Here is a 27875-nt window from a genome sequence, read left to right as displayed (position 1 = left end):
TCCTCTCGATCCCCTGGGGAGGCTTCAGCTTTTACCCTAGAATTCACATTACATTATAGGTGTATCTCTAAATCCAAAAGTGGCTCACTTTGTTCTGTTTTAGCATATATTCGAGTATTAGCTCTGTGGCTGAGTTCTGAGTATAAGTATTCTCCTTCACCTAATAGTAACTTAAAATCTTTGGGAGTTTTAGCTCTCTGCTTGATATTATATATGAAGGGTTCAAAAGTGGCCCTATTATGCTACTTAATCGTAAAGGTCTATAATTATTGGTTATACTACCCATGCATAGGGTATACAACTTTTTGTGTCAAGCTGCTTATTTCCTATTTTGACAAGTGTTTTACAGCTGCAGCTACCTTTTCAGAAGTTAATGGTTTAAGACCTCCATGAAACTTTATAGAAGCATATTTATAGATTTAAGTTTATGGCCCATGAGTGGCCTATCAGGTTCTTTGTATATTAGAAAATTAGGTTTTAGCTTGGGATGGGATCCAAAAGTTGTCCCCTATCTATCATTCACATTCTATAGGTATCAGGAACTTAAAGGGCCCAATGGGGCCCCCTTACTACCATCTAGGAGGCCTTTTTACAATGTGCTATCAGGTGTGAATATTGAAACTTAACGTTATACCTTTCCTTTTTTACTACTATCTGTGGTAGGATGAGTTGACAACATTTACTATTGTATGTATTTTGAGTTTATGCATAAATGCCTTGCATTGTAACCTGTCTGCTATGTACTGTATGGTTAACATCAATAAAAACTATTTAAAAAAAATAAAGTTAACTAGGTAAAATCCCTATTTAATATTTTGTTTCAGTTCAATAAACAATTATAAATATATTGGACAATTTAAAAAAAGAACACTCAACAACAACAGTAAAGCTATATTGATGTATACAATTTATTTAGCAGGGATTTCAAGTTCTTAATTTTCCCTTTATAGTCTCTTACAATTTCTGTGCATTTAAAATTCAACTAAGTCATTTTATAACATTTTATGAAACTATTAAACAATATGAATCATAGCTCATTGAACAATGTTATACTGCTGCTTCTGTATTTACCACACAAACTTCAGTTCCAATCAATTAGACTTTGTTGTGTCATACAAATTTAATTTAATTTTGTTATATTAGGCTTTCTGTCCTATGTTATTTCAACCCATTTAAAAGTGCTCCAGTTGTAATTAGTGTCACCATTATACATAAGATATTACTGGGACTTCAGATTTTCTTACTCTTCGATTGGGTAATAATTAGGAGTTTGCATTCTGCTTTAGACAAATACAAATTCATCTGAAATTTTGCTGAATTGGTGAGTCATCTGATGCACGAACAGCCGAATACATTATTGGATAAAACGGACCAAGAATGAATGATTGCTTGGCCAAATTAATTTATTCATTTGCTTGTGCCGTTTGATGCCATAAAAGATGCAGGTGATAAAATGTCTGCCAGTGATAATACTGAACAATTTACAAAGGCAAGCTTACTTTGTCAATGATTATAAATCTGCCTGTGTTATTGAAATTACAGACGGTTGTCTAAAAGAGATGTGTTTAAAATCCTTTGTGAGAAGTTGTTTAGGTATGTTATTGAACCTGGATATGCAGCCTGACAATCCCATGTACAGGGGGTCTGACCATTTATGTACCAATTGTCCTCTGCCCAATCCTGCCATAGTATTCCTAATGATTGATGTAAAGAACAGACTGTCAGGCACTAAATGTTGGATTTTAGTAATAAAGGTTTGTTTATTCAAATTGTAACCTAGCATAGGATGTGGAGGCCTAGGGGAAGCTCAGAACATTTTAAATGGAACTAGAGCTAGTGGAACAAGCAGTGGTATGACTTCTTTGCCTCTGGTAACTAGTCATTGACTCATATTCAATCAGCGAGTTGTTTCCTGTGTTATCATTGAAAGATAGGTTCTCTTAATTGTTTGAATTCTATAATATAAGAATTTTGTTAAAATTTGCTGTCTCTACTTGCTTTTCCAATTGGAAATAATGATAACCAATGAAAATCTTATATTTTTTTGACAGTGCACATCTCTGTTAAGCACCAAAACAACAATAGGAAACAGGTCTATTATCATAGGGTTTTCATAAACTAACATGGAAAATTAATTAAAAAAAAAAAATCAATAAGAACAATTGTGTTTGCAATTTAACAATATCACACAATTTCATGAAATCATAAAATTTGATTTTAGTGTTAAATTATTTTTTGTCATACACCGTCACTGTCATGTTAAACTATTATTGGGAGTAATATTTTGGGGTTTAAGACCTCTGTTCTAATTAATATTTGTTTAAGCATCCAAGTGATTAAATGCAATCATAAATCAACATTATGATGATCTTAATTTATAACACATTTAATATATTTTAACATCTTTGTTTGATTTGAGCTTTATAATCTATGTCTTGAAGTAATTCTTTATGTATTAATTCATTTATTAAATTCTTTTAAATTTAATTAAGTACTTAATTATAAATTGCTATTTTTTATTATTATTTTATATTTAAAAAATATAATAAAATGCAACATGTTGAAAAAAGTAAAACACCAAAAAAATATAAATTGTTTACAATCCAATAGAATATTGGTTTCCCCTACGTATAATAAGATGTTTGCATCCTTAACAAACAAAGACCATACTGGTCATTAGATTACATTGACAAACCTATATAGATTTTTACTTTTAACTTTTTATTTCATTGGTATAACATGCTCAGGCTTGTTAATATGTAAACAGAGTATGTATGAAAACTTAAAGGGACAGTATACACTCATTTTCATATAACTGCATGTAATAGACACTACTATAAAGAATAAGATGCACAGATACTTATATAAAAATCCAGTATAAAATGGTTTAAAAACGTACTTAGAAGCTTTCAGTTTAGCTCTGTTGAAAAGGTAGCTGGAAAGCCCACTGCAAGTGGAAAATAAGACACTCTCCCCTCCCCCTTATTTTGCATATGAAAAGACCCTTTACACAAACAGGAGCAAGCTGGAGAAGGTAGCTGATGGTATTCAAATAAAACTTTGAGGCTTGGTTAGGAGTCTGAAAATCAGAGCAATGTTATTTAAAAATAAGCAAAATTATACATTTAAAAAAAAAAAAAACTTTATGGGCTATATAAATAGATCATCTACAAAACATTTATGCAAAGAATAAATGAGTGTATAATGGTCCTTTAAACTTTAGTAAATGTATAAAAACAACCAAGATATGCATTTCAAAGCAGGCCATAATATGGTTTAGGGAACTCAGATGAGGCAGGCCTATCCAGCAGGAGATGAGGGCGTTTCTTTTATTTTTATTTATTTTTATGATTTTTTTTGTGTCAGTAAATATTTATACTGAATGGACATTTCGAACTTCCTTATTGAGAGGTTTAGTAGTGGAATGTTGTTAAATTCCTAGTTGGTTGTGAATCTTATGTATCCATATTCTTGTTTAAAGAATTGTTATTCTAATTGATATATACACATGTGTTGCTGTTTGTTTCTATCCCTAAGATTGTTTATATATTAACACACTACCCTTTCTTAGAATGGGTATACTTAATTTATTTGTGCTTATCTTCTCTAGTTAGATTTGTTCATGACTTTTTAAATGGGATATTTTTCATATTTTAAAACAATGCTTATATGTGTTGTTACTCTCTTTGGTACATGATACTTAATATTGTTGTTCTATGTAACTTTTCCAATAAAAAAATTGTATATCCAGGTATATATATATATATATATATATATATATATATATATAAACAAGGTATATCACATAGAACATTCTATATCAAAATATTCAGATTTTTGTACTAAACCTACTACTCTGACACCAATATTAAACAATATTGGTTATTATCCTTATGAACAGTGCGCCTTAATACCACTCTTCTCACTAATAGATCTTTCTATAAATTGAAATAGGACATTGCAGGGTGGGGACCCTGCAATTGCCCTCATTTCAGGTATAAAGGCAGCCAGTTCATTCATCTACTCTACTAACAAAAAACTTCTCGGGGGGTACACCTAGCGCTGAATCATTTTACTCTCTCTAAATACATATATATATATATATATATATATATATATATATATATATATATATATTATATATCTAAGGCTACCATTGCTTTTCAATTCCGCATGGCGGTTGAATTAGTTCAAGAAAATTATGTGAAAACCCGTGTGAAAAGCATCCTCTAAAGAACTGGAAAACCAATGGTGTTGAATTCCAGTGCAATGTATCTGACATGTTTTGGTGTGCAAGGTTATAAAAAACAACAACCCAACAACATTTAGTTATTAAAAAAAACAAGAATTTTGATGGACTGGAATGGACTTCAAATTGACAACCCACCTAAGCCAGTTTATGCAGACATTTTAGTTGGTTCATGTGGACCCTACAGTGCATTATGAAATCAACTCTGGAATACTTGTGGCAGGCCTGTTACAAATCGCAAGCCAATGTGTTCATAACCAGTGGTACTTTTATAAAAATAAACAACACCATTTTACAAAAATAAGAATGTTCCTATAGTTTAAAAGCCTGGCTTTAAAAGCCCTTTCACTTATACTGATTACAATGAACCAGGGAATTGAAGTCAGATGGAAAAACAAACACATACTTTTAAAGGGACAGGAAAACCCAAAATTGTCTTTTCTGTTTTGGATAGGACATACAATTTTAAACAACTTTCCAATGTACTTATATTATCACATTTGCTTTGTTCTCTTTTATCCTTTGCTGAAGGAACATCATTTCACTACTGGCAGCAAGATGAACACATCTTGTTAGCCAATCAAAAAAGACAAATGTGTGCAGGCACCAATCAGCAGCAGCTCCCACTAGTGTAGGATATGTGCATATTATTTTTCAACAAGGAATACCAAGAGAACAAAGAACATTTGAAAAGAGAAGTGAATTTAAAAGTGTCTTAAAATTACATGCTCTATCAGAATCATGCAAGTTTAATTTTGACTTTCCTATCCCTTTAAACTGACACAGTATTAATACAAAATAGATGTTGAAAGTTCATAGGTAGTTGAATGTCTGTCTATCAAATGTTTTAGCATTACTGCTTTTATATTTTCTCTCTGGTGTCAACATTTTAAGTTTCTACCCAATTATTTGGTACTACTTAAACCAAATTACTCAATTCTCAGCTCATTATGCCATTGTACAATGTATTATTTAATGCTCATTTGCTGACTTATACAGCTATATTGTTTTTTAATGGTCTGGCAATCACTCAGTAGAAGACATTAGCCAAGAAATTATAATTGCTCCATATTTTGAACTATTTTATTAAACACGGTCGTTCTTGGTCCCAATGTACTATATTTTAATACATTTAAACAGATTAATTAGATACCTATATATATATATATATATATATATATATATATATATATATATATATATATAAATATAAATATATATATATTATTATTATTTTTTTTTTTTTCATAGATACTAAGACATTGTACAAGCTGTCCTGTGTTGTGTTATATTCACCAAAAGCTCAAATGCTTCTAACAAATTTCCCCTGAAAAACTTATTCCAGTTTTTTGTACCTTTAAATGTTTTAGCAATGAAGGTTTAAAACATCTTGACATTTTCATTATAGCCCAATGTAACCTCTCACCACATTGTATTAGTGCGCCTGTACAAGCTACTGCAATTTTCTGTGGGGAATAAAAATTGCTGCAAGTCTAAAAATCCAAATAACTTTTATATTTTGAGAAGGAAACACTACGTGCTTGTGTCTGTATTTCTGTACAGAAATTTGAAGAAAAAAAAACAACTTTTCAACTTAACTATTTCTTATTTTATTACCTGCCCTTTTCTTTTCACTTTCTATTTGCTTTATAATAGGCCATTATAACAATTTACCTACATGATTCCATGGCCCCTTTAATTGGATTTATGTCTCTACTAATTATTCCCTTTAGCTTTGCCTGAACTCCTAATCTATTTCCAGCTACGTTCTACCTTGTGCTTTATTGTTGGTTTGATATAGCTATAGAAGACTGCTGCTGGCTTTGGCATCAATGATTTACATTAGCTGCGCTAAAGTGTGCGTGTAATTGTTATTTAAGCAACCACTAGTTAGTGACCTCAGTCTCCTTTATTAATTCTTCAGGTAAGTTAAGAACTAACACTTAATTAAGGCTTAATGCTTTTCTACTGATGGTCTCACTTTTTTATTAGCGTTTGTAATTCATTTGGTGTGTTATATTTGTTAAACAAAACTGTCTATCATCTATCTATCTATCTATCTATCTATCTATCTATCTATCTATCTATCTATCTATCTATCTATCTATCTATCTATCTTGTCTGTCTGTCTGTCTGTCTGTCTATCTATCTATCTTTCTATCTATCTGCCTCTCTATGTATCTATCTATGTATCTATCTATCTATCTATCTATCTATGTATCTATCTATCTATGTATCTATCTATCTATCTATCTATCTATCTATCTATCTATCATCTATCTATCTATCTATCTATCTATCTATCTATCTATCTATCTATCTATCTATCATGCCCACATTGTAGTGAAACTGTACTTTTGATAGAATGAATTATTGGCAAACATTTAAAATATGTACTTGGATTATCAATCCCAACAAAACCCCAGAATTTCAAGTGAACGGTTTTAAATTTGTTTGGGGGAAAAAGGATTAAAAATATATATATATATATATATATATATTTTTAAATCCCCTTGGTGCTATGAGAATCTTTGTAATGACATACAGAATCAACAGCCCTATTTATTCAATGAAATATAATATGTAAGTAGGTCTTGATATCTATAATATGAGCTTGAAATGTACTCACTGTTATCATTAAAAGCTGCCTAGCGCAGCAATTTGCTGGCAGAAAGGGAATCATGTATAAAATGGTGAGGCACTGTGCTGTTTATATGCATATAATTACCCACAATTCCCTGCTCCAGGTGGAGGGTTTTATCATTCATCTTTCTACTGACCATAATCTATTTTGAGACTGGTTTGGATGTCCTATATCAGCTTCAGTATTCATCAAATAAGAAATGTATTATGTGCTGATAGAACTACAGAAGGGCATCTGGCTCAAACCAAGTGTTTAGGCCATTAGTTAGCAATATGGAAATCCACCTCTTGGCCTTTGAACATTGGAATTGAATGTATTTGGAGGTGGCCTATCCTAGGTAATGGAGGATCATTGGCTTTTGAGCTGTGCTTTTTTGGTTAGGTGGAACATTTGCTGGAAAACTCTGGAAATTAGACTTTTGAAGAGGCTGCAGGTCACAGAGCAACCCAATTGATTGAGTACCCTGTATGCTGTAGTGTATCCCATGCATTTGACCTGTTAAGGTTCTTGAGTGGAGGGTACTGCCTAAATGCTGCGGCAGAACTCAGGAGAACTCAGGAGATTTTTGCAGATCTATGTTGTTTATCTTAAACCATACACAACAATGGGGTGTGCATGCTGTGTAATTGTGTAATTTGAGGACATTTAATTATTATGCTGATAAATGACTATTAAAATAAAAAGAAACAAAATAATAATAGAAATAAAAACAAAGTACTAACATTATTCAGTGAGACTGAAATTTGTGTAGTGTAGTACAGCGACAAGGTACTCTGCCCTCTGCATTATTGTTAACCCCTTAAAGGGACATTAAACCCAAATTTTTTCTTTCATGATTCAGATAGAGAATACCATTTTAAACAACTTTCTAATTTACTTCTATTATCTAATTTGCTTCATTCACTTGATATTCTTTCCTGAAAAGCATATCTAGATAGGCTCAGTAGCTTCTGATTGGTGGCTGCACATAGATGCCTCATGTGATTGGCTCACCAATGTGCATTGCTATTTCTTTAACAAAGGATATCTAAAGATTGCCCCAAATTAGATAATAGAAGTAAATTGGAATGTTGTTTAAAATTTTATTCTCTATCTGAATCGTGAAAGACATTTTTTGGGTTTAATGGCCCTTTAAGGACAGGGCAATCCAGACAAAAACTTCCCCAAAAGAAAATTTTAAGCATTTTTACCATCATTACATTTAAACAGAAATAGAGCCTTTTTTTTAACCTATCAAAACTATGTATATTTTTTTAGTAGACAACCCAAAGTATTGATCTAGGCCCATTTTGGTATATTTCATGCCACCATTTCCCCGCCAAATGCCATCAAATAAAAAAAAATTGTTAACTATTTCACAATTTTAGGTTTCTCACTGAAATGATTTACAAACAGCTTGTGCAATCATGACACAATGGTTGTAAATGCTTCTCTGGGATCCCCTTTCTTCAAAAACAGCAGACATATATGGCTTTGGCATTGCTTTTAGGTAATTAGAAGGCCGCTAAATGCCGCTGTGCACCACACTTGTATATGCACAGCAAAAAGGGGTTAATTAGGTAGCTTGTAGGGTTAATTTTAGCTTTAGTGTAGAGATTAGCCTCCCACCTGACACATCCCACACCTGATCCCTCCCTGACCCCTCTCAAACAGCTCTCTTCCCTCTCCCACCCCCCAAAAGTCACCCCCATCTTAAGTACTGGTAGAAAGTCTGCCAGTATAAAAATAAATTTTTATTTATTTTTTTACTTTTTTTAAATTATATATTTTCTGCAGGGTAGTATCCCCCTTTACCTCCCAGCCTCCCTGATCCCCTCAAATAGCTCTCTAACCATCCCCCTTCTACCTATTTGCGTCCATCTTAGGTACTGGTAGCTGTCTGCCAGTACCCAGTGTGCTGCAAAATAGGCAAAATTTGCGGCAAAAGTCCCTCTCTACTTCGGTAACTCTGCAACTCTATTTCTGCAGTGCCCCACTCGTGGGGCATGCAGAAAGAGCGCAATCTCGCAATTTTGAGTGAGATTGCGGCAGAGAGAAGCCCAGGACTGCAGCGATGTACAGAGTATGTCGCTGGTCCTTAAGGGCATAACAACCAGCGTCCTACAGGGTACGGCACTGGTCGTTAAGGGGTTAAGACAAGAATCTGACTTTTAGCTTCCCATTGCATAATGACTTTATTTAGAAAAGTAGTGCATTGGTCCAACATAAACATAGAGCAAATGTGCTAAAAATCTAATTATCTTAAACATTTTATGATTAAAGGGACAGTAAATAAAAATCAATCTAAAATGTATTATATAAAGCATGACATTTTAAACAGCTTTCCAGTTTACTTTTAATATGATTTTTTCTTAGTTTATTTGATATCCTTTGTTAAAGAGTAATCCTATGTGAGCTCAGGAGCATGCTTGTGTCTTTATCCATCTGGCAGCATTGTTTGCAACAATGTTTATAGCAATGTTATACACAGTTGCAAACATTACTGCCATCAAATTCCATGACATGTACATGTTACTAAACTCCTGTGATCCCCCCTAGGTTTGGTGTTCAACAAAAGATATCAATGGAACAAAGCTAATTTAATATTAGAAGTAAACTGTAAAGTTGTTTAAAACTGCATGCTTTATCTGAATCATGAAAATGTATTTTTACTTTACTGACTGTAAAACAAAACAAAAATTAAATTTGAATTTTCCTCTTATCTCGGTTAATTCTCAGACGTTTACTATACCTTTTTTAACCCAAGATAATTTTATTAGCATCCCAGTGTACTAGGAATTTTCTAGTGCAAATGAATCCACAAACGACCATTGGTGGTCATTTGGTCAGAATGTCTGTCTTAGCTAGGCCGGTATCAAAATATATACATCTCAATCATACTGAAAATCCTACCAAGGAGATTTATCCCAATACCATGAAAACCCCACCATTTTTTTTTCGGGATTTCGATAGAACATACCATTTTAAACAACTTTCTAATTTACTTCTACTATCAAATTTGCTTCATTCTCTTGTTATCCTTTGCTGAAGGAACATTGTCACTAGAGTAGGATATGTGTGCATTATTTTTCAACAAGGGATACCAAGAGAACAAAGCACATTTGAAAATAGAAGTGAATTTAGAAGGGTCTTAAAATTACATGCTGTATCGGAATCATGCAAGTTTAATTTGGTTTTCCTATATCTTTAAATGTCTTGAAAGTAATTAGAGTCATTGCCGAATTATAAACTTTTGGAAAACAGCATAAACTTAAACTATCGATGGCAAAGGCTTAAATCAACAATAGAGTCGAAATTATTCATCAAATGCACAATAAGTGTGAAAATTCTGACATAGACCCCAATCACCTACCTAAGAGTTAAGTGTTACATCTAATTATATCATTAATGACATCATCTATGACATAACCGAGGATGAAAATCAGCAGCAAACAATTTTAACTTACCGGTTAACCCTTCTAAAACATCAAATCCATGTTTCAATGCAATTATGTCCAAAAATGAAATTGTTCCATCTTCAAACCTAAAATAAATAGATATGCTCATAAATATTTTTTCTTGAATAAAAATGCAATCTTACAGAATTTTATAGAAAGCATTAAAAAGGTTATATTAATTATGGACATACAACTTGAAATACCATGATAACATGAAATCTTTTATCCACCAGTTTTAAAGTTTTACTTAATTAAGAGTCAATGGCCCATATTTATCAAGGTCTGTCGGAACCTGATCCGACAGTGCGGATCAGGTCTGCCAGACCTCGCTGAATACGGCGAGCAATACGCTCGCCGTATTCAGCATTGCACCAGCAGCTCACAAGAGCTGCTGGTGCAACGCCGCCCCCTGCAGAATCGCGGCCAATTGGCCACCAGCAGGGGCTTGTCAATCAACCCGATCGTACTCGATCAGGTTGATTTCCGGCGATTTATGTCCGCCTGCTCAGAGCAGGCGGACAGGTTATGGAGCAGCGGTCTTTGTGACCGCTGCTTCATAACTGCTGTTTCTGGTGACCCTGCAGGCTCGCCAGAAACACGGGACATCAAGCTTCATACGGAGCTTGATAAATATGCCCCAATGGATCAAACAATTAAAATTTGAGCTGAAAACTTGGAGCAAGATAACATTGGAGTTACCAAAGGAGCCAGCAATTACCAGCATAAAAAATGAGGGTTATCATTTTTTAGGAGGTTATTATTTTTTATTTTTTAGAAGGTTGTCATTTTTTAGAAATTGTAGATAATAATTTCATATGAATGCTGCTACATCGATGTCTATATTTAAACCATGAGGTTGCAATGTTTTTAGTTTATAGATCCATTTTGTTTCCATCGTCTATATATCTAGCCTATGATAATATATTATCTGAAAAGGGGTTATTGTGCCATATGTATGTGTTCTCGAAAGCATTTACATAAAGATTTGCATACGACGGGGCGAATGTTGTCCCCATCGCGGTGCCTTGTGTCTGCAAATAATATTTATTTTGAAACATAAAATAATTATGATGGAGAATGAAATTCATACTTTCAATTAGGAACTGTATATTTTCTATTTGAATTGTCCATTTTAGAAGTTCCTCTTTAACCTTATTTATACCATTAATATGGGGTATACAGGTATAAAGTGCAGCTACATCACAAGTTAACCAGTGCATATCATCTTCCCATATTCTTCCTTCAAACTTTTTAATAACTTCAGTAGTATCCTTAAGGTAGGCTTTGGTATTTTTCACTATCGGTTGAAGAAAAAAATCAACATATTTGGACACTATTGGCCATCCGTGTGGGTTTTTGGGATCCTTATGGATTTTCGGAAGATGGTAGATAATTGCTATATTTGGTTGAGTAGTGAATATAAATTTAAATTCATTCTCATTAATTATACCTTCTGTTTTTGCTTTGTTAATATTTTATAGAGTTCTTTATTAAAAATTTCAGTTGGATCACTATCTAAAATTTGATGTTTCCTGGTCCTCTAGTAGTTTATACACCTCCTGCATGTAATTCTCCCTTTTCTGAATTACGATTCCACCGCCTTTATCGGCGGGGCGTATTATTATCTTGTTATTATTCATAAGTTTTTTAAGGGATTTACGTTCCCTAATAGACAGGTTATTATTATGTTTGTTTAAAAAGTGATTGGTATTTTCATTTTTAAATTGTTCTTCAATTTCATTTAATACCAATTTGGAAAATGTTATCAATTGTTCCCCCTGTGCTCCCACTGGGTTAAAGGTAGATTTGCCCTTAAAATGTGAGTGCTGTATTTCTGGTTCGGTCTCATATACTGACAAATTTGATATGTTTGATATATCAATAAATTCATTACCATGTTCTTCTGTGGGATTATCTAATTGGATGTTAGAGTTGGATTGTTTCGAACGTGTACTAGATTCAGTGTTTTCATTTTCAAGATCTTTCAAAATGTTAAGGGTACCTAAATCTGTTGATTCTATATATGTTTTGTTAGTGATATTTCTATTTTGAGGATTTTTTAGGAAGTATCTCTTTAATGTTAAAGGGACATTATACACTCATTTTTTCTCTGCATAAATGTTTTGTAGATGATCTATTTATATAGCCCATAAAGGTTTTTTTTTAAAATAAATGTATAGTTTTGCTTATTTTTAAATAACATTGCTCTGATTTTCAGTCTCCTAACCAAGCCCCAAAGTTTTATGTGAATACTGTCAGCTACCTTCTCCGGCTTGCTGCTGTTTGTGTAAAGGGTCTTTTCATATGCAAAAGAAGAGGGAGGGGTGAGTGTCTTATTTGCCACTTGCAGTGGGCTTTCCAGCTACCTTTTCAACAGAGCCAAACTGACAGCTTCTAAGTAAGTTTTTAAACAGTATTATACTGGATTTTTATATCAGTATCTGTTCATCTTATTCTTTATAGTAGTGTCTATTACATGCAGTTATATGAAAATGAGTGTATACTGTCCCTTTAACTTCCTGACATATTTGTGTATGTCTACGTACATCTCAAATTTATTAGGCCTAGACTTAGGTGCAAACTTTAAACCCTTTTGTAAAAGGCTGATGTCATTTGAATCTAAATTGACATCTGCCAAATTGAAAATATCACTTTTTGCTTGATTTATTCTATTCTTGATCGTCCTGTTTGTCTGTACATGTTTTCCTGCTCTATTTCCTTGTCTTCTCTTTCTAATGATCTTTTCCTTTGTCTTGTTTGTTCTATTGGTCTTCCTTGTGGGGCATGATTTCTTATTTGTCCTGATTGTCAGTGGTTTCTTTTGGTCTTGCCCCTCTTATTCCCAAATAGACTCATCTTGATTCGGGGGATAGTTGATTAAAGGTTCATACCTATTTTTATTATCTGTTTGTGGTTGGGAACTAACGTGATTATTAGTTACAGTGTTTCTATAGCTCTGTCTTTGTCTCCACTGGGGATAATGATCTGTATAGTTTGGTTTATTATAAGAACAAAGTTCTCCATTATGTATGTTTTCAGATTTTGTGTTATAATTTTGATTGTAATTTTTTTTGGTAATTTTTATTTGTAGACCTGGTGTGGTATGCCCCATATGTATTTCTATTATTATATTGATTGTTATATGTTCTTGATTTATTTACCATAGCTTGTTGAGTATATATTTTTTTGTATTCATTAAAAGACCTTGGTGTAAATTCCTTCTGATTTGTTTTAATATTCTTAGATGTATTCTCTGAACTCTTTTCGATAAAATCTTGTTCTTGATTAGATTTTTTATTATATGTGTACACCTTATTTTCCTAAAAATCTGTGATGTCCCTTTTTAACTTTTTTTTTTGCTAAGTTGCAAATCTCTAATTGACTTACTCTGAACTCTTATTTCTATTAATCCATTTCTCTATATTTTTATATGGTTGTATTTTTAATACTATCTCATCTAGTTCTGTCTTCACTTTATTTAATCTATATTCTCTATATTAGATGAGTATCTTAATAAATTTATTTGAACACTCTTGGGTTGCTGTTTCCCATTCAGTAGTGAACTCAACCTCATCTAAATCAAAAGCTGGCTGCTTTAGTATTCTTAAACCTCTTGGAATAACTTTATGTGTTAGATAGTTTTCCAGGAGGATTAGATCCTGCCAATCTCTGGCATCTTGATATAATAATTTTTCTAATGTTTTAAATAAATCTTCAGGATTTGTTTCAGTTATAGTGTGTTCTTCAATATTAGAGTCTAGCAAATGTAATGTTCTTGATCTACTGTCTCTATGGGGATTATGACCAAAGTCTTTAAGTATTACATTTGTCATAATTTCTGACATTGGTTCTGACCCAGATTCAAACACAGGTTCAGACATAAGAGCTGCAATAACAGGATAGACTAATTTATAACAAATAACACTAAAAAGAGTAGACTGCGCTATATGTAGGTGAACCGTACTATGAGAAAATATATATATATATATGCAAATATCCTCACACAAATGATGTGTGTATATATAAATAAACGACCCAGTTCAGGCTATATCAATCCCTTATTTGACTATATATATAGTCAGATGCTTATCCTGAAGTATATTGTTAAATATAAAGAAAATAATAATAATAAAAAAATAATAAAGAATAATAAAGAAAAAAAGGTTGACACTACAGGATATTCAAGTGTATAAATTGAAATAGTATGTACTTTACCAATATATGTGAATTATTAACACATTTGGTATTTGTATTTTACAGTACCTTTTACTATTCAAATGTATATTGAACAAAAGTTCACAAATATGTCCCAAATGGATGTTGGTATCAGATGATGACTGATATAAGTGGATGTCCCTTTAAATTTCCAGACACGAGTGCTTTCTTGTGCTGCTCTAATCAAACGAGGTGAATCCAAACCTCAGTTCCATAGAGACAATCATATGTAAAGAGAAGAAGAAGAGAGAGCCCATGAAGGGACTCAAGTGTAAATTTTTTTAGAACAAAATGCACACAATTTAAGTTGCACTTACTAGATAAAAAAGTTTAAAACAGCATTCAGGATGATACGCTCATTCCTCAGCGTTTAACTGCCTCACACTGCAGCCTAGGATGTCAGTGTATCCAGATGTTGTCAAACAGCGTCCACACAGGGCTTTCCGGATGCCCTGACTGTCTGGTCGTTTGCCGGGGAAGGAGGACAAGTTGTGCTTTGGCTATGGTGTTGGACCTGTCAGCTGGTACCTGACGCGTTTCCCCCGGTCAGCGGCCGGGCTTTTTCAAAGGTAATAAAGAACAGATATTAAATGTTTCTGTTAGTGTGCTATTCGAAAATGTAGGTGCTTTATTTATGTGTTTACACATGTTGCATCTAGATTTGCCACATTTCATGGTGCCCTTCCATTCACTTAACCAATTAAACCCTGCTTTAGCTTTTTCCACTTCATTATCATTATTTTTTATAAAAAAATAATGATAACGAAGTGGGAAAAGCTAAAGCAGGGTTTAATTGGTTAAGTGAATGGAAGGGCACCATGAAATGTGGCAAATCTATGGCTTTAAATACATATTTTCATAGATGGTATGTTCATACACCAAACGCAATGCACCTATGAATATCGTAGCAGTTTATTTTATTTTTCATTTTAATATTGAATGCAATGTTTTATAATTATACCGGCATCTTAATACCAAATGCGATGTCATTAAGTATAAATTTTTTATATCTGTAAATGTATGTCAATATTATGTATCAATTGTATCTTTTATATTTTCTAACCAAGTTTAACATGTAATCTTTAGCGTATCTATTTTTATAATCGGAGATTGCATATACAGTATTAACAAAAGACTGCTGTCATTATGAATGATTAAGACATGGTTATGCCTTTGAAGCTTGTGACTGCCTATAACAAACACACCCATTAACTTCGATTGGCTCTCAAACTATGATGACACGCTTATACATCTGTAGCCTGTGATTTGGTATAGTCAACACACCCATTATCTCTGATTGGTCATTAGCCCTTTAAAAGCCAAGGGCGGCGAGAAACAAGCCATCTGTTCTTTATTACCTTTGAAAAAGCCCGGCCGCTGACCGGGGGAAACGCGTCAGGTACCAGCTGACAGGTCCAATGCCATAGCCAAAGCACAACTTGTCCTCCTTCCCCGGCAAACGAGCAGACAGTCAGGGCATCCGGAAAGCCCTGTGTGGACGCTGTTTGACAACATCTTGAGACACTGACATCCTAGGCTGCAGTGTGAGGCAGTTAAACGCTGAGGAATGAGCGTATCATCCTGAATGCTGTTTTAAACTTTTTTATCTAGTAAGTGCAACTTAAATTGTGTGCATTTTGTTCTAATAAAATTTACACTTGAGTCCCTTCGTGCGCTCTCTCTTCTGCTTCTCTTTACATATGATTGTCTCTGGAACTGAGGTTTGGATTCACCTGGTTTGATTGGAGCAGCACAAGAAAGCACTCGTGTCTGGAAATTTAAAGGGACATCCACTTATATCAGTCATCATCTGATACCAACATCCATTTGGGACATATTTGTGAACTTTTGTTCAATATACATTTGAATAGTAAAAGGTACTGTAAAATACAAATACCAAATGTGTTAATAATTCACATATATTGGTAAAGTACATACTATTTCAATTTATACACTTGAATATCCTGTAGTGTCAACCTTTTTTTCTTTATTATTCTTTATTATTTTTTTATTATTATTTTTTTCTTTACATTTAACAATATACTTCAGGATAAGCATCTGACTATATATATAGTCAAATAAGGGATTGATATAGCCTGAACTGGGTCGTTTATTTATTATATATACACACATCATTTGTGTGAGGATATTTGCATATATATATATATATTTTCTCATAGTACGGTTCACCTACATATAGCGCAATCTACTCTTTTTAGTGTTATTTCATTATGATGTCAGACTTAACACTTCTGTAGGTCTGTGCATAGTAACAAAGTTGATTGCTGTTGATTTTTTTTCTACTGAATAAGCAAGAGCAATTTTTAAACACCATTTTTTGAAAACACCAACTTTAATATATCTGTTATCTACTTGGATGAAAATGATACTCCATAAGATCTATGAATATGCCATATTTTATATGTGCTCTCACCTGCTCAAACAATATTACAAAAATCTACAAGCTACCAATCCACAGCACAAATGTGGACCTTTTTCTCTATGTTTGCAATCAGCTTGTGGATTAATATAGTAATATTTTCCACTACTGCTTATATTTGTCATTTGATAGTCATAGTAATCATGATAGCCTGGGTGTGTCATGTAGGCTTTGTTTTGCTTATTAGTGATTTAGCATGGATATTGAAAATATATATGATAATTCTAATAATAATAATTAGTTGTGCCAGTGGTGACTGTTTTTTCTTTAAACATTGGCTTTGTAGTCTGTGTTAGGACTTCATTGATGAGTGCATACAGGGGTGCCATCTGACGTCCACAAAAATACTGGACAATGTGAAGGTGACTAGGCATAATGGTTGGTGGGGTCACACAATGTCTCCCAAAGCTCTACTAAAGCCCCCACTTTCGATAGCACCTTGTATATTTTTCACAAATAAACAGTCATTTTACCTCTTGGCTGCCAGTAAGTTATAAATCAATCATGGTACCTCTTTGGCTGCTGATAACCCATAAACAGTAGGGATTTGACTGCCCCTCACTTCTTTCTGCTCTATATTGATAATACATTGAGGCAGGTGCCTTTAACATTCTGCTAACATTCAGGGACTTTTAAAAAACATTTCATTGTCCAGTATTTTTGTGAAGATTTTACTGGACAGCCTGCTGAAATAATGGAGTGGTTTGTTGAATACTGGACACCAGTACACAACCCTGAGTGCAAAAACTAGGTTACCTTACATTTTTTTATATATACTACTGTGGTTGGCCAAGGGTAGGAGCTTGCATATACTGTAAATTGACACTCTTTTGTAAACTAAGATTTTGTATAGTTGAAAAATAAAATAAATGTTCTACATTGATATATTTTATTCCCACTTTCTTTCTATATAAAAATAAAAAATAATTCTCCTAGTTCTCAAATACTACCATTTATTACAAATGACAGAATATCTCACCTTTTGGAAATGTAACAAATGCTTAAATGGCTGTTATAGTGATAAAATGAAATGCTCTAATTCATTAGAGTATGTCGTATCATTAGTAATGCGGCAAAGCTATGTGTTTAAAATTCGCAAAGGAGTTAAACACACAAAGGAACTACTGCTTTGAACCCGCAAAGCACTGTAGGTCCCAAGAAAAGGCTGCTGCTGATCCAATCAGCAGCACTGGATACATAGCTTAATCGTACCACTAGCACTGCTGAATGGATCAGTGTCAGTTTCTGCTCTAGACCAGCAGTGCTCTGCCGGTCTCATGCAGTATTTTAACTGTGTGTTTAACACTTTTACAGGGGGATAAACATATAGTGATACAATTATATGCTCTAATAAATGAAAGCATTTAATGTTATCACTTTAATGTCCCTTTAAGTAGAATACCCTGAAGTGATTGACAGAAAAATGGAGAAATGAATTACCCATACAGCTGTGCTTTTCAGGTAGATGTTAAAATATATTTTTTTCTACATTTTGGGTGCCAGCTTTTTGAAATACAATTTGATATATGATTTGTGTGAGTAATTGGCAGAAAAAGTCTTGAAACTAATGTGTAAAGGGATATGATTTTTTTTATTTTGTGATTCAAACAGAACATACCATTTTTTTTTCTATTATCAAATTTGCTTTGTTCCCATGATATTCTGTGTTGAAGAGATACCTAGGTAGGCATCTGGATCACTACATGGCAGGAAATAACGCTGCCATCTGGTGCTTTTGCAAATGGATAACATTGCTAAACTTCTGCCATATAGTTCTCCAGAAATGGGTCGGCTCCTAAACATACCTGTCTGCTTTTCAACAAAAGATACCAAAAGAACAACAAAAAATTATAATAGATGTAAATTACAAAGTTTAAACCAAAAAAGTAAAGAAGTAGATACCTATCGCCTAGATTTAGAGTTCTGCGTTAGCCGTCAAAACCAGCGTTAAGGGGTTCTAACGCTGCTTTTTACCGCCCGCTGGTATTTAGAGTCAGCCAGGAAAAGGTCTAACGCTCACTTTCCAGCCGCGACTTTTCCATATCGCAGATCCCCTTATGCCAATTGCATATCCTATCTTTTCAATGGGATCTTCCTAACGTCTGTGTTTAGAGTCTTGGCTGAAGTGAGAGGTAGACCCTCTACCGACAAGACTCCAGCCGCAGAAAAAAGTCAGGAGTTAAGAGCTTTATGGGCTAACGCCGGTTTATAAAGCTCTTAACTACTGTGATCTAAAGTACACTAACACCCATAAACTACCTATGTACCCCTAAACCGAGGCCCCCCCACATCGCCGCCACTCTAATAAATTTTTTTAACCCCTAATCTGCCGACCGGACACCGCCGCCACTTACATTATCCTTATGTACCCCTAATCTGCTGCCCCTAACATCGCCGCTAACATCGCCGACACCTACATAATATTTAATAACCCCTAATATGCCCCCCCAACATCGCCACTACCTTACCTACACTTATTAACCCCTAATCTGCCGACCAGACCTCGCCGCCACTATAATAAATGTATTAACCCCTAAACCGCCTCACTCCCGCCTCGCAAACCCTATAATAAATTTTATTAACCCCTAATCTGCCCTCCCTAACATCTGCGACACCTAACTTCAAGTATTAACCCCTAATCTGCCGACTGGACCTCGCCGCTACTCTAATAAATGTATTAACCCCTAAAGCTAAGTCTAACCCTAACCCTAACACCCCCCTAAGTTAAATATAATTTTATTCTAACGAAATAAATTAAATCTTATTTAAAAAATTAATCCTATTTAAAGCTAAATACTTACCTGTAAAATAAACCCTAATATAGCTACAATATAAATAATAATTACATTGTAGCTATTTTAGGATTTATATTTATTTTACAGGCAACTTTGTATTTATTTTAACCAGGTACAATAGCTATTAAATAGTTATTTACTATTTAATAGCTACCTAGTTAAAATAATTACAAAATTACCTGTAAAATAAATCCTAACCTAAGTTACAATTAAACCTAACACTACACTATAAGTAAATTAATTAACTAAACTACCTACAATTACCTACAATTAAATCAACTAAACTAAATTACAAAAAAACAAACACTAAATTCCAAAGATAAAAAAAGATTACAAGAATTTTAAACTAATTACACCTACTCTAAGCCCCCTAAAAAATAACAAAGCCCCCCAAAATAAAAAAATGCCCTACCCTAATCTAAAATAAAAATTTAACAGCTCTATTACCTTACCAGCCCTTAAAAGGGCTTTTTGCGGGGCATGCCCCAAGAAATCAGCTCTTTTGCCTGTAAAAAAAAACATACAATACGCCCCCAAAATTACAACCCACCACCCACATACCCCTAATCTAACCCACCCAAACCCCCCTTAAAAAACCTAACACTAAGCCCCTGAAGATCTTCCTACCTTGTCTTCACCCAGCCGGGTACCATCCGATCCGTCCAGAAGAGGGTCCGAAGTCTTCATCCTATCCGGCCAGAAGAGGTCCTCCAGAGGGTCGGAAGTCTTCATCCAGGCGGCATCTTCTATCTTCTTCCATCCGGAGCGGAGCAGGTCCGTCTTGAAGCAGCCGGCGTGGATCCATCCTCTTCTAACAACGTCCTAACACCGAATGAAGGTTCCTTTAAATGACGTCATCCAAGATGGCGTCCCTCGAATTCCGATTGGCTGATAGGATTCTATCAGCCAATCGGAATTAAGGTAGGAAAAATCTGATTGGCTGATTGAATCAGCCAATCAGATTCAAGTTCAATCGGATTGGCTGATCCAATCAGCCAATCAGATTGAGCTCGCATTCTATTGGCTGTTCCGATCAGCCAATAGAATGCGAGCTCAATCTGATTGGCTGATTGGATCAGCCAATCCGATTGAACTTAAATCTGATTGGCTGATTCAATCAGCCAATCACATTTTTCCTTCCTTAATTCCGATTGGCTGATAGAATCCTATCAGCCAATTAGAATTCGAGGGACGCCATCTTGGATGATGTCATTTAAAGGAACCTTCATTCGGTGTTAGGACGTCATTAGAAGAGGATGGATCCGCGCCGGCTGCTTCAAGATGGACCCGCTCCGGATGGAAGAAGATAGAAGATGCAGCCTGGATGAAGACTTCCGACCCTCTGGAGGACCTCTTCTGGCCGGATAGGATGAAGACTTCGGACCCTCTTCTGGACGGATTGGATGGTACCCGGCTGGGTGAAGACAAGGTAGGAAGATCTTCAGGGGCTTAGTGTTAGGTTTTTTAAGGGGGGTTTGGGTGGGTTAGATTAGGGGTATGTGGGTGGTGGGTTGTAATGTGGGGGGGTATTGTATGTTTTTTTTATAGGCAAAAGAGCTGATTTCTTTGGGGCATGCCCCGCAAAAAGCCCTTTTAAGGGCTGGTAAGGTAATAGAGCTGTTAACTTTTTATTTTAGATTAGGGTATTTTTTTCCGCCCAAACTGCCCCATTGTTTCCTATGGGGGAATCGTGCACGAGCACGTTTTTCAAGCTAGCCGCTACCATAAGCAACGCTGGTATTGAGAGTTGAAGTGGCGGTAAATATGCCTGTACGCTCCTTTTTTGGAGCCTAACGCAGCCCTTCAGAGAACTCTCAATACCAGCGTTATTTAAAAGGTGCGAGGGAAAAAAAAACACGCGTAGCTAACGCACCCCTTTGGCCGCAAAACTCTAAATCTAGCCGTTAATAAATAAATAGATATTAAAAAAAAATAACACAGGCAGCACTTGCAGTGAAAACATTATCAGTATAATTTTATTTAAACCTCATAAAACACCAGTGAGACCAAATTTGGTCTATTACTATAAAATGTTAAAAAACACTATGGGAAATACACTACTGTATTATTAATGCTATATGGCACAAAAGGTACAGTTCAATGTCACATAAACAGGTTAAATTAAAGTTCAGGCAAAATGAGAGCACTTAAAGTGCCAAAGCACGCTCTCTCACACTGATTGGGGCCTATCTAATCTATCAAGCTCCATACGGAGCTTGAGGGCCCGTGTTTCTGGCGAGCCTCCAGACTCGCCAGAAACACCAGTTATGAAGCAGCAGTCTAAAGACCGCCGCAATTCAACCCGATCGAGTACGATCGGGTTGATTGACACCCCCTGCTGGCGAGGCTGCAGGGGGTGGCGTTGCTCTTGTGAGCTGCTGGTGCAATGCTGAATACGGCGAGCGTATTGCTCTCCGCATTCCGCGATGTCTGTCGGACCTGATCCGCAGTGTCGGATCAGGTCCGACAGACATTTGTTAAATAGGCCTCATTGTCTATAACTGACAGTCCATTTTTAACAAACACACAAGATGGAATGTAGGTGATGAAAATGCAATCTCTTAGTGTGTAGAACACCCTCTCCTTTCCACATCCAGATCCAATATAACTTAGGTAGTGTGATCAATCAGTTATCCACTTTTAAATTGTGTGCATACTGTAGCTTTAACACCTTGAGTGCTAACTAGTTTCCCACTCTGGTGCTAACGACAGCTCAGAGCCGTTGCTAGCACTCTCCCACCTTGAGGGAGATCTGGGGGCTCCCACCCGCTCCTACCTTGGCGATCGGGCCTACATAGTGACAGGCATTGCCGGGGCTTCATGTTATGCACAGTGACGTCACGTGTTATGATGTGATGACGTCACTGCGCAACTTTATTTATACTTAACAATGTTAAAGGGACAGTCAAGTCCAAAAAAACCTTTCATTTTTCAAATAGGGCATGTAATTTTAAACAACTTTCCAATTTACTTCTATCAACAATTTTGCTTTGTTCTCTTGGTATTCTAGTTGAAAGCAAACCTAGGAAGGCACATATGATAATTTATAAGCCCTTGAAGGCCGCCTCTATTTTATTTACTTTTCACAGCAGGGGAGAGCAAGCTCATGTAGGCCATATAGATAGCATGGCTAGTGGCAGACACTGCACTAATTGGCTAAAATGCAAGTCAATAGATAACAACTAAAAGTCATGTGATTAGGGGCGGTCAGAAGATGCTTAGATACAAGTTAGTCACAGAAGTAAAAAGTGTATTAATATAACAGTGTTGGTTTTGCAAAACTGGGGAATGGGTAATAAAGGGATTATCTATCTTTTTAAACAACAAAAATTCTGGTGTTGACTGTCCCTTTAAGTATAGGAGCAGAGGGCATGCTGCTTAGAAGCCAGTATCTCAGGCATATAAGCAGCTACAGACCCCCAAGACCCATTGTTGGAAAGGTAATCGCCTAACCTTTCCAATAGTTAAGTCTTGGGGATCTGAAAAAAAAAAGTTTAAAATGTTTTTTTCAAAAATATATGTATATTTAAAAAAAAAAAAAAAAAAACCTTATAAAAGCTTAGCACCTAGGTGGAGAGTGCTTAGCACTCAAAGGGTTACAATTGCCATTTAGGAAAAAAGGCATTCCTTGTTAGCAATACTGACAGATACTTATCGCTGCTCCAGTGTAGAAAGTGCTTGATGCATATGTTCTGCTGCTTAGATGGTTCTCACAGGTCTTGCAAGTAAGGAATTTCCCTCCAGGACCTTCTCCCACAGCTTACAGCCTGAAAAGACCTCAGCAGTCACAAGCCCAACACATAGGTGCAGTTTCCCATAGGCTCAGAGCATTGTTTCAAAAGTGATTAGCATGTGAGGAGAGGGTGTTGTACACACTAACGCCTAGATTTAGAGTTTTGCGTTAGCCGTCAAAAGCAGCGTTAAGGGGTCCTAACGCTGCTTTTGGCCGCCTGCTGGTATTTAGAGTCAGCAAGGAAAGGGTCTACCGCTCACTTCCCTACCGCGATTCCAGGCTACCGCAGATCCCCTTAGGCCAATTGCGTATCCTATCTTTTCAATGGGATCTGCCTAACGCCGGTATTTGGAGTCTTGGGAGAAGTGAGCGGTAGACCTTCTACCGACAAGACTCCAGCCGCAAAAAAAGTCAGTAGTTAAGAGCTTTATGGGCTAACGCCGGAATACCAAGCTCCTAACTACTGTGCTCTAAAGTACACTAACACCCATAAACTACCTATCTATGTACCCCTAAACCGAGGCCCCCCCCACATCGCTGCCACTCTAATAAAAAATGTTAACCCCTAATCTGCCGACCGTACACCGCCGCCACCTACATTATACCTATAAACCCCTAATCTGCTGCCCCTAACATCGCCAACCCCTATATTATATTTATTAACCCCTAATCTGCCCCCCCCCAACGTCGCTGCTACCTAACTACACTTATTAACCCCTAATCTGCCGACCGGACCTCGCCGCCACTATAATAAATGTATTAACCCCTAAACCGCCGCACTCCCGCCTCGCAAACACTAGAATAAATAGTATTAACCCCTAATCTCCCGCCCGCATTGTTGCCGCTACTATAATAAAGTTATTAACCCCTAAACCTAACTCTAACCCTAACCCTAACACCCCCCTAACATAAATATAATTTAAATAAAACGAAATAATATTCCTAAAATTAACTAAATTATTCCTATTTAAAACTAAATACTTACCTATAAAATAAACCCTAATATAGCTACAATATAACTAATAATTACATTGTAGCTATTTTAGGATTTATATTTGTTTTACAGGCAACTTTGTATTTATTTTAACTAGGTACAATAGCTATTAAATAGTTAATAACTATTTAATAGCTACCTAGTTAAAATAAATACAAAATTACCTGTAAAATAAATCCTAACCTAAGTTACAATTAAACCTAATACTACACTATCATTAAATTAATTAAATAAATTACCTACAATTACCTAAAATAAAATACAATTACATAAACAATTCTATAATACACAGAAAAACAAACACTAAATTACAAAAAAAAAAAAAAAATTACAAGCAGTTTAAACTAATTACACCTAATCTAAGCCCCCTAATAAAATAAAAAATCCCCCCAAAATAAAACATTCCCTACCCTATTCTAAAATACAAAAGTAATCAGCTCTTTTACCAGCCCTTAAAAGGGCTTTTTGCGGGGCCTTGCCCCAAAGTAATCAGCTCTTTTACCTGAAAATAAAATACAATACCCCCCCCCCAACATTACAACCCACCACCCACATTCTGCATTCTCATCACCTTCATTCCATTATAACTTCACACTGTGTTTGTTAAAAATAGACTGTCAGTTACAGACAATCAGTGTGAGAGAGCGTGCTTTGGCACTTTGGGGCCTATTTATTATGGTCCGTGTGGACATGATCCGATATAGGGGATCATGTCTGCTCCACATCGATAAATGCTGACAGCATACGCTGTCAGCATTTATCATTGCACTAGCAGTTCTTGTGAACTGCTGGTGCAATACCGCCCCCTGCAGAGCAGGGGGTGTCAATCAACCCGATCGTATTCAATCAGGTTGATTTCTGTTGATTTCTGTCCACCGCCTCAAAGCAGACGTACAGGTTATGGAGCAGCGACCTTTACGGAGCTTAATAAATATGCCCCCATAAGTGCTCTCATTTTGCCTGAACTTTGATTTAACCTGTTTATGTGACATTGAACTGTACCCTTTGTGCCATATAGCATTAATAATACAGTAGTGTATTTCGCACAGTGTTTTTTAACATGTTTTATAGTAATAGACCAAGTTTGGTCTCACTGGTGTTTTATGAGGTTTAAAGTGCTGCCTGTGTCATTCTTTTTGATATCTATGTATACATACAGGTATCTACTACTTCTTTACTTTTTTTGGTTTAAATTTAAAGGGTTACTACACCTACATTTTTCTATAATGATTCAGATAGAGCAATTTTAATCAACTTTCTAATTTACACCTATTATCAATTTTACTTCGTTCTCTTGGTATCTTTATTTAAAAATCAGGCATGTAAAGCATAGGAGCCAGCCCTTTTTAGCACCATGGATAGCACTTGCTAATTGGTGGATGACATTTAGCCACCAATAAGCAAGCATAACCCAGGTTTTTAACCAAAAATGGGCTGACTCCTGTGCTTTACATTACTGCTTTTTAAATAAAGATAGCAAGAGAACGAAGAAAAATTTGTATGAAGAGGCCGATTTACCAAATGTCTGTCAGACCTGATCCGAGAGTGCGGATCAGGTCCGACAGACATCTCTGAATGCGGAAAGCAATACACTCTCCGTATTCAGCAGCAACGCCGCCCCCTGCAGATTCGCGGCCAAGCAGTGAGGTGTCAATCAACCCGATCGTACTCGATCGGGTTGAATTGTGGCGACTCCTGTCCGCCTCATCAGAGCAGGCGGACAGGGTTATGGAGCAGCGGTCTTTCATACATGGAGCACTGGGCTCCATGTATGAAGCAGCGAAAGCTGCTCCGGAGCCTTTGCGGGTCAGGTTCGCATATGCGAACCTTCTTCCCGCAATGTAAGAAGCAGCGGTCATTAGACCGCTGCTTCCAACACCCTACGCCACCTCTTAGCTGGCAAGGCAAAATCACTGAGAGCACGCTCGCTCTCTGTGATTGACAGCCCCTTCAGTCGTGTCATTGGTTGCGTGATTGAAGGGGCGGCATTACACACTCTGATCAGTGTGTAATGATACATACAGGCAAGCGGATCAACAGATCTGCTGCCCGTGTGTAGCAAAGGCGGGCGGACAGCTTCGCGAGTTGAGAAGCTGTCCGCCCGCCATTTAGTACATGGCGCCCACTATCTGAATCACAAAATAAAAAAATTGGGTTTAGTGTCCCTTAAACTATGACTGTATGCACTGCAGATGAACTTTAAAATGGGTTAAAAAGAATTGAGTGCACACCTACTGCGTTATACATTAAAAACAATTTGGGTTTCATATTCTTTTAAATATAAGTGCAAGTGAAAAATGTATTCAGCAAGGTAAGAGGTGGCTCAGGAAATAAAAGTTACAAAAATGTGTGAGATAAGCTAAATCATATGTATAAACATATTTCTCATATACATGTACTATACTTTGTAGAACTATGTAGAATAGATTAGATATATGCAATTCGGTTCGGTTCGATTCGGAAATTCGGAAAATTCAGCAAATTCAGCGATTCGGATCGAACCGAATTTCCGAATTAAAATACTGCCGAATTTACCGAATAAATCAGAATTAGTTCGGATTTATTTGGTAAATTCGGATGGCCATGGATTACACTAGTATTGTACAGTATATTAGGTTATATCACTCTGCTATGGGTTACACCTAATATACAGTACATAATACTAGTCTAATCCCACCTAACACTTACCGAAATTCCAAATTTCCGAACCGAATCGAACCGAATCCAGCCGAATTTCTTCGAATCCGAATGAATCCGAAACGAATCCGAAACGAATCGATTGAACATTTTTCGAATTCGAAATATCCGAACCGAACTTCGAAAAATTCTGAATCGATCCGAACCGAATTTTTTCGCCATGCACATGTCTAGAATAGATGCTACTCTTTAGTATGTATGTGTATGTATCTTTATTTGCCAATTAATTTTTATATCAACACAAATACACAGAGAACATATATTGCTTCTGCTATAAATCAGTTTGCATCACATCACTGATAAAGAATACATGGCTACACTGAATGAGGGTGCACAAAGCACACACTTATATGCTCCATGCCCAGTGAAAATTGCTAATAAATATGTATTTGAAAAATCCCTCTGTTCAAAACTCAAATGAACTCGTGCATTTCAATTTAGATTTTTATCTCACAAACATGTATCTCAAAACTAAAAGTAAAATGTATGTAATTGAATCTAAAAAAACAAGATGAGCAAGGAATCAGAAAGCAAAAGTACTTCAGATGTTTGATTGTGTTAAATATATTTAACAGCTTTTTCTAATATGCCCTAAGCATAGAAACTACAGATGGAAATTTGTTTCAGAACTGTGGACCTAAAGCTATAATTATAGTATTCCCTAAGGTGTT

General features: G+C 35.6%; 1 protein-coding gene across 1 annotated transcript in view; it reads right to left on the bottom strand.

The window, feature by feature from the left end:
• Positions 1-27875, bottom strand: part of MOCOS (molybdenum cofactor sulfurase) — an 842034-nt gene that overhangs the window by 458824 nt on the left and 355335 nt on the right. Inside the window, exon 5 of the mRNA XM_053714598.1 lies at positions 10340-10416. Coding sequence (XP_053570573.1) covers positions 10340-10416 — 77 coding nt within the window. The remainder of the gene's footprint in view (positions 1-10339; positions 10417-27875) is intronic.

This window comes from Bombina bombina, chromosome 5 (genome assembly GCF_027579735.1).
Source record: "Bombina bombina isolate aBomBom1 chromosome 5, aBomBom1.pri, whole genome shotgun sequence".
Classification (NCBI taxonomy): Eukaryota; Metazoa; Chordata; class Amphibia; order Anura; family Bombinatoridae; genus Bombina; species Bombina bombina.
Note: the sequence above shows the minus strand (reverse complement) of the source record. Positions and strands in the feature narration are given on the sequence as shown.